The sequence below is a fragment of the Mustela nivalis genome (genome assembly GCF_964662115.1).
Source record: "Mustela nivalis genome assembly, chromosome: 10".
In the NCBI taxonomy this organism is placed as follows: Eukaryota; Metazoa; Chordata; class Mammalia; order Carnivora; family Mustelidae; genus Mustela; species Mustela nivalis.
In genome coordinates this window covers 108239750-108248588 of record NC_139029.1, presented here as the reverse complement: position 1 = coordinate 108248588, position 8839 = coordinate 108239750, and the positions used below count along the sequence as shown (strand labels likewise).

At 47.2% G+C, this 8839-nt stretch overlaps 1 protein-coding gene across 1 annotated transcript; it reads left to right on the top strand.

Moving 5' to 3' along the window:
• Positions 1 to 4648: 4648 nt before the first annotated feature.
• On the top strand, positions 4649 to 7178 carry IVL (involucrin). The gene is made up of 2 exons (XM_082685804.1): positions 4649 to 4688; positions 5817 to 7178. The coding sequence occupies exon 2, from the start codon at positions 5840 to 5842 to the stop codon at positions 6848 to 6850; it is 1011 nt and encodes a 336-aa protein (XP_082541930.1). The 5' UTR covers positions 4649 to 4688; positions 5817 to 5839; the 3' UTR covers positions 6851 to 7178.
• The last annotated feature ends 1661 nt before the right edge of the window (positions 7179 to 8839 follow it).

Sequence of the window (8839 nt, the reverse complement as noted above, 5' to 3'; positions counted from 1 at the left end):
CTCTCCCTTTTTGTTCTGCACTTGCTTCTTGTCTCTGCTCTGTGATGTCCCTCCCTATTCCTTCTACCTGCCTTGTCACTCTTCTTCTCTGCCTTCTACCAGATGTGTTCTTCTAGGCACTGCCCTCAGATCCTGCACACAGCCAGGGTAAAGTCTTATACCAAATGCTCTTTGCCCATCATCTGCATTCTCTGTGGTTGGCGGAGAACTTGGCATCCATCACTGGCCCCATGGGGCTGTCTGTATACTCCTCAGCTGTCACCTGGATTTCTTTTTTTTTTTTTTTTCCACATCAAGTTCAGACTCCAATGGCTGCCTCTCTGCTGGCTGCCTCTCCCCTGCCCACACAGGACCCCAGGCTCTTCCAGGAACCATCATGCAATAGGAATGCATTCCCATTTGGATTCTTCAGTGAGCCCAGTATGAGGGAACACAATCAGTCTTCATGGGGCCTCACATGCACAGTCTCCTAGGCTGAGCTGAAGCAACACCTGAGGCTCAGGAGCAGGCCAGCCAGAAGGAGCAAATGGAAAATCAGGAGATCTGGCTTCTGTCTCCACTCTACTCCCATGTACTGTGGACTTTGGGGCTTCAGGTGTCCCACTGGCAAAATGAGAAACTTAAAGCTGACAGTTTTTTAATAACTTGCATCCTTTAAACTCTATATTTAGGCCAGTAACACAACTGCATTCCAAAGCAGCCAGTATGAGTGCAATCTATGTGCTAGCCATATGTATTCCCTCACCAGATCCTTACAGGAAGAAAAGGAGGTAATTGTATCCCCATTTTATAGGCAAAGAAACTAAGAACCATAGAGTAAATGTGACTTGTCCAGATAACAAGAGGTACAGTGAGATTCAAACCTGGGCCTGTCTTACTTCAAGGCCAGTGCCCTTCCTTCAACAGTAACATCCTCCCGGTTGGATTAGGCTAAAATTAACATCAGCACCAGCCAGGACTGATGAGGGTCAACCCAAGCACATTTTGGCTGAATTTGAACCAGAGAAGACTGGCATTTCTTCCAGAAAACTTAGAATTGACCACAATAGGATCAGTCAGTAAATGGCTGACTCACAAAGTTGGAAGATATCTGAGGTTATCTCATGCAACCTGTCATTGCCACCAGACACTCAGGCACCTGGGGAGACAGCCTGCTGGGGAAGAGAGTCCACTACATGGAGATCAGTGTCATGTGAGTTTCAGCCCAACTCAACTGCAGACCATCTGTGGGTCCTTGGGCAACTCATGTCTCCTCTCCAGTCTTCAGTTCCCACCTGTCACTACAGGGGCTTGGTCCCCTTGCAAGCACCAGGCTGTGTTAGGAAGCTCCTGTGCACCAGACACCAGATGAGGCCTTCCCTATGAATTGTCCCCTTAGATCAGGCACCTTGCTGCATCCTGGTGCAGAGGTTTAACTACAAAGAATGTGATTGCCCATACAGGGAGCCCAAGGGGAAGGACACCCTGCCGCTGGAGGGGGAGGGCATTGAGCATCTGTATTACTCCACTACTGTTAGCCTTTCATGCCTTTGCTCCTCTTACTGTTCCAAGAGCAGAACTGTGACTGCTTTTCTACAGCTATTAGCACTGGGGACTGAACGTGGGAATTAGCAATCCCACAGGACAAGGAGGGGAAGCCAGAGGATGATTAATGGAGAACATCACCTTAGCCAACCCAGAAGCCCAGGGAGGAAGAATCAGCCTCTTGGCCTTCTCTTCTTTCCTTGCCTTAGTCCCTCACAGAACAGCAGATGGGCTCAAGAGGTGAATGAGGAAAGGAGGTCAGTTTCAGGAGGCTGCGAAGGCAGATAAGGAGGGTTCAGGGCATGTGGGGAACCTATCAGTGAGGGTGGCAGATTGGGAGATGATGTGAGTGGCAGTGACCTGGTCAGAGGAGGAGGCCTATGGGGAGCAAGGACAACTTAGTGGCTTTAGAGAGTGGGGGCATTGACTCACCAGGAAACAGTTTAGACATGGTTATCTAAGATGGGACCCAGTCACCTGCCTTGGACCATCTGCCATCACCCTATACTGCCAGTTTACAAAGAAATATCCTTGACATCCTCCCTCCAAGGCAGTAAAATGCTGTAACCAATACTCCCCCTATACCTAAGCAATAGTTCAAATGGATTGTCTACCTCAGAGAGAAAGAGAACCCAGCCAGTTTCTGCCTCTGCGAGAGAAATATCCAGGGCCTCCCTGGGTTAGGGAAGAGCTAGGGTCAAGGCCTCTGCCATGTGTCATGGGATATGAGCTCATCCTCATTACAATGGGCGGGGGCTGGACAGTTACTCAGATTCATCATGTGCACCCGTGGCCTATGAGATCACTCACTCAGACATGGAGAGAATCTCCCCCATATACATCTATTTCTGGCTGAGGGCAGAGCATGGGACCTCTGAACCCCTAAAATTCTGAGGCTTCTCCAACCTGTCCCCTGCACATACATACTCCCTTGGCTCCCCGATGCACCCTTCTCCTCACACCCTAGCTTTGCCCAGTGGCCAAAAGTTCACACACACTCTCTCCCCTCAAACCTCTCATTATGCTGTGAATCAGAGGGCGGGAGGCAGATCTGGCAGATAGAAGCCCCTAGAAACCCATAAGACCGGTGTGACTTCCTTGAGCAAGGCCTGCTGTCCTGGGACTGACTGTCAAGAGCTGGGGAGAGGCAGATTCCTCCCATGTGAGGTCAGCATCTGAATGCAAGTCATGGGTGCCCATGTGAGGATGCTTGGTTAATTCTTCATGGGGGAGGGGGAAGGCAGAGGGTGTGAAGAGGGCTTTCCCTACCTCAGAAGATAGCTTATCCCTGTGCTACAGGGAGTGTGAGGTCCTGGGTGGGTTCAGGGAACAGACTGGACAAGGGTAGAGGATAGTATTCCTGGGGAGAGAATGAACCACCTGTCTTTTTGCCATGAGCCCCAGGCACATGGAAAAATTAACATTATAAATAGATCTGTTTGGGGCTGGGAAGGAGGTACATATCAGGAAACCACTGGAATTGGGACTCTCCATAAACTTAGCTTACTAAGCTAAGTTACTTAACTTACTTAATGTAACTTACTAAACTTGGTACTCCAGAAATGAGTACTTACTTGCCTTCATATTATTCTAATATTTCCTTTTGATTAGTTGTTATAAATCAATAAGTAAATGATGTCTTCGAAATAAGCTATTACTCAATCATTACAAAGAAAAGCAAAGTCACAATTCCATTTTGTTTATATACACATGTATACATGCACAATGCTAAAATGTTTAATAGTGGCTATCTCCAGATGCTCAGATTCACCATTCATTCATTCCTTCAACTAGTATCTATAGAGCACTTTGTATATATGGTGGTTATGATAAATTCTGGGAACATGGAAGAAAACATAGCAGGCAAAATCCCTCCTTATGGAGCTTATTTTCTGGGGGAAAGACTAAAAAGAAACAGGTGAACAAATACAAAAAGGGCTCTCAACTGTTATTAGTGAAGTGAAGTAAACCAGAAGACAAGTAGGGAGTCAAGGAAGGCTCTCTGGCAGACCCCAGCACTTAGCAGAAGACAAAAGATGCAAAGAGCCAGGGACCCTGAAGAAGCCTGTGGGCTGAGATGGAAGACACTAAACCCTGAGATGAGGAAAACTGGACTTTTCCTAGGTACTGAGGATACCTAATGAGGGCCTTTGAAACCATGGCAGTGAATTTTGATTTTATTCCAGATGAGCTGTTTCAGTTTTGGCATTGAGGAGGCATAAGCTCCACCCCCCACCCTGAAGAGTTGCTTAAGTTATTTTTGGAGAATGATTTGGAGAAAGCAATGGATAATTTGGTTTTGAGCTTTATGCCTTTATGCATTCTAAAAAAAAAAAATTATACAAAAAGCAATAAAAAGCAATATTTATCATATATTATATTATTTAATACCTGTTTCCTTGTGTGAGTGGTTTGTGATTTGGAGTATTTATGAGTATGGCTTTCTTGAGAACTTCTCTAACTACAAACTTGGGCATGAGACCTAGGCAGCCCCTAGCTCACAGCAGAAGACCTCTGTAAGCCTTCTACTTGACCCTTCTGGTCTAAAGTCTGACTCCCTCAGGACAGGGTTTATTTCCATACAGAATGGTGTTGCAGATACATCCCAAGAGTAGGACATAGGCTGGTGGGCAAAAGAATCTCCAACAACCCCATCTCTTCATGAGATGTTATTCTTCCCACCTTGACATCATCTACTCCAGCTTGAACATACCATAGAAACACATAACTTTCCATTCCATGCCCTTGGAAATGAATCTCCAGGTCTAATTATCAGGATGACATGTTTTACAAGTGAAGAAATTAAGATTCAGAGAAAAGGATTGGTTGAGGTCACAAAGCAATAGGAAAAGGAGACTAGTTTCCCAAGATGCCTCCCTCGCCTCCCCATGCCCAGGTCAGATGAGTATCACAGGAGTGACAGAGCCCCCAGAGCTCTCTGGGTGTCTCTGTGAAAAGGAGCCCTGAGGGATTTTCTGCTTCAGGTGCCTGGGATGAGTCAGGAAGGGGCTGAAGGAAATTGACCAACCTGAGTGGTGAAACCAGTCCATCTCCTTCGACCAGGGAAGGAAGTTGGGCTGGGGAACCATATAAAAGGAACCCTGGCCCCTGCTCAGCTCAGAACTCCACTAGAGGCCTCTGCAGCTGTCCTGACTGTGAGTCTGGTAAGTATTACTTGGAAGGACTGGGGCTGGCACCAGGGACATCCAACACACCAGAATGTGGCTAGAGTGGCCAGCCTGGGTGGGTGCATGTATCACTCTCAGGCTGGATTCACCTAGACTGCGTGTCTTTCTAGGAGAGCTCAGGTCACTATGCTAAATGACATGCCATGGCATGGAAACACAGAATTCAAAGCAATCCCCTTCCCTCCTGTCCCATTTTTCCTTGGTTTGATGTTGTGGGGTGTGTGTGTGTGTGTGAGAGAGAGAGAGAGAGAGAGAGAGAGAATAGATAAGATGGGGATATTTGATTTGGGCTTACTGTGATTGTGCCTTCTTTAGGGGGGCATGTTTGAGGAAAATGCATGTAACTCTTGTTGTGCTGCAGAAGAGAGAACGGCAAAATGGGGAAAATCATTTGGAGAAACCCAGGCAAAGCAGGAACTGGAAAACCCAACTCAGAAGTATAGGACTTGAACGAACTGGCTCCACTTCCCAGCAACTTTCCAGCCCCTCCCCCCACCCCATCCCCCAAGTGCAAGCATTGTAGTTAAATTTCTGAAGGTCATGAGAGAAACCCCTGGAGTTGAACAGGCCAATCTGTTAATTTTGCAGAGGAAAATCTGAGGCCCAGCAAGATTAAGTGACCTGCTCAGAAACATGCAATCTTTTAGTGGACACTTAAGCTGATACTATGTTGTGTGAGTAGTCCAGGTGTGTCCATGGACTGATTTTCCAGGACTCAGTAGTCCTGGAGGACCTCTCTTTTCCTAGGACTTCACCTCTTCCCATCTGAACCCCAGAACTCATCTCCCTTTCTTGATCAGTAGAGGTCAGAAGTAGGGACAGAGGCAAGAAATGGCACCCAGTCCATTGTCACCCAGTAACTCTGAAGATGGACCTCTTTTTTGGCTCTTTCAGGGAATAAGAGGCTCCCAGCAGGGCCTTTCTCAGCCCTCCTCTCCTCCCCTCTACTCTGTTGCTTCTGGGAAACATAGCCCAGAGTGGATAGGAGAGCCCCAATGCAAGGAAGGAGAAGGGATGCTAACAAACCAGACCGTTCTGCAGATTCTGGGGATTCATCCACTCCATCTGCCTTTAGTCACCCTTCTGACCCCTGCTGTTTTTCAGGCTTATCTAAATCAGCTTCCAGGATGTCCCAGCAACATACTCTGCCAGTGACTCTGCCCCCTGCCCTCAGTCAAGAGCCCCTCAAGCCTGTTTCTCCTCCCATAAATACCCAGCAGGAGCAAGTGAAACAACCAATTTCAATACCTGCCTTGTGCCAGAATATGCCCTCCAAGCTCCCAGGGGAGGTCCTCTTGGAGCATGGGGAGAAACACACCACTCTTGTGAAGGGGGTAACTGAGCAACAATGTGAGCCACAACAGCAGGAACAGCATCTGGAACAGCAGCAGCACCAGCAGCAACAAGAATCAGAGCAGCAGGAACAGCATCTGGAAGATCAGCAACAGCAGCAGCAAGAATCACAGCAGCAGGAACTGTGCCTGGAACAGCAGCAGCAGCAACAAGAAGCACAGGGACAGAAGTTGTGCCTGGAACAGCATCTGGAGCAGCAGCAGCACCAGGAGTCACAGAAGCAAGAACTGCACCTGGATCAGCATCTGGAACAGCAGCAGCAAGAATCACAGGAACAGGAACTTCACCTGGAAGAGCATCTGGAACATCAGCAGCTGCAAGAGTTACAGGAGCAGGAATTACACTTGGGACAGCATCTGGAACAGTGGAAGGAGGAGCTACAGGATCAGAAAATACAACAGCAGCAGCAAAAGGAACAGTGTGAGGAACATCAGGAAGCAAAAAATCTGGAGCAGCAACTGGAGCACGTGCAAGCACAAAGGAAGCAGCAGCAAAAGGAAGAGCTAAAACAGGAAAAAAAGTTCTTGGACCAGGAACTGGATCAAGAGCTAGCAAAGAGAAATGAGCCACTGGAAAAGAAAGGAGACCAGCTCCTGGAAGAACAGGAGCAGCAGCCAGAGCCAGCAGAGCAGCAGGAGGGGCAGATGGAGCAGCCTGCAATTGTCCCAGCTCCTGGTGAGGTCCAAGAGACCCAGCTGGTTCAGCCACTGAAGGGAGAAGTCTTACCCCTGACGGAGCAGCAACAGCAGAAGCAGAAGGTGCATGGCCCTCCAAAACATAAGTAAGCACCCCCTAATGTTCCAAAGGCTCTCAGGCCATCCCACAGAAGTGAAGAAAAAGCTAGTGGCCTCACTAATCTCAGGTCCCCAGCCTGGGAGGCCTGTCTCATCTGTGAACCTGCCCGATCCTGTCCTTCTGTTTCTTCAGTGGGGCTGAGGGAAGGGGAAGGTATTGTCCAGCAACCACCCCTGATGAGCTCAGTCCCAGCCTCTGGCGGCCAGAACCTCTGCCTGAAGAGACAGTTACTACAGTAACCCTGACTTTGTCCCCATTATTATAGTTGAATCTGTGAGTGTGTACAGTAATACAGAATAAATCCTGGAAGTCCTGGGATCCTGTATTCTCTTTGTCTTTTCTCCTCTGCTTCTCACCATATAAAAACCTGTTTGTGGGTCAGTGGTTGCAACAGACTCTCTTGGCCAGTACTTAAAGGAAGAAAAACATTCTTTAACTCTGCTCCCCAAATCACCCAATATATTCATGACTTATTTTTAAAGATTTTTTAAAAATTTTTATTTATGACAGAGATCACAAGTAGGCAGAGAGGCAAGCAGTGAGAGAGAAAGGGCGGCAGGCTCCCTGCTGAGCAGAAAGCCCAGATGCGGTGCTTGATCCCAGGGCCCTGGGATCATGACCTGAGCCAAAGGCAGAGACGCTTTAACCCACTGAGCCACCCAGGTGCACCTATTCATGAGTTTCTTAAAAGGAAACCAAACCAATACCAAACCGAAACTTCATTCATAGACCTGAAAGCAATGCTTGCTTGCCAATTGCTGGTCATGAAGCTGGGACCAGTTAATCTGTTTGGGGGAAGGAGGATCTGTCCACCTCAGTTCAACACTGCCTTACACCACACACCAGGTCCAGCTCAGCCCAGCACCTCTGATTTCCCATCTCCTCACTTTGGGAGGGGCTCTGGGAAGATATCAAAGAGGTAGGTATGGGGGCTTCAGTAGGTTTCTGGCCCCTTCATTGCTGTTCTCTCTGCAGAATGGCCTCTAAGAGTTTTATGGGGGTCTACTTGGCTAAGGAAAGCTTTAGAAAAGTGATAGAAGCAGAATTAAGCAAGGTAGGAAGAGGAGAGTCTCAAGAGTAGTCCTAATGAGTGATAGTGACAGAGTCACTAAAGAAAGTAAAGGTTGGGCCCACTGGAATCATGGAAGTTCTCAGTAGGCTGGAGATACACGGATCCAAGGCCACTGTAGCTATTACCATCCCTGACATTTCTGTAGCCTTTACTGCCACCAATCGCAGCAGGACTTAGGGCCTTCTCCTTTTTCGGGAAAATTCTCCCTTTAATGCTTCAAATTACCTGTTTTTAACTATTTAACTCCATCATTTCAGGCAGGTTATCTCAAGCCACCTAACTCTATTTTACCACAGCCATGAGGCTATGCCGGGGGTATCCCTGTTGAGACGGCCACAGGCAGCTAGACTCAAAAGACCTGAATGGCACTCATGCAACTTACTGAACACTGCACTGAAACTGAAAAACAGAATGGTTGTATAGGTACAGAATGGTTATAAGAGTATCAGCTATTCACCTTCATGACTGTGTGGCTGACGGAGATTGGGGCTCCCTGCCTCTGCCCAGTATCACAAGAGAGTATCATCCACATATTGCTAGCTCAGGAAAGGATCCAAATTCAAAATTTGAAGTATGGTATCTACTGAATGCATATTGCTTCCACACCATTGCAGAGTCAAAAAATCGTTAAGTCCAACCATAGTAAGTAAGGGACGTCTGTACTTATAGAATGAGGATGAGTTCCTAACAGAACAAAAGTTAAGAGAAGTCTGGGTAAGACTGGGCAGGAATACTGGGGCAAAGGGAGAAGTAATCAGAAAAAACTCAGAGTATGCACTTGTTTTCTTTGGAGAGTTAGATTTTGATGTTTTGTTTTCTTTTTTAAATAGACCTTATTTTTTAGAGTAGCTTTGGATTTACAAAAAAGTTGATGATCTAGTACAGAGAGTTTCCACATACTTCCCAC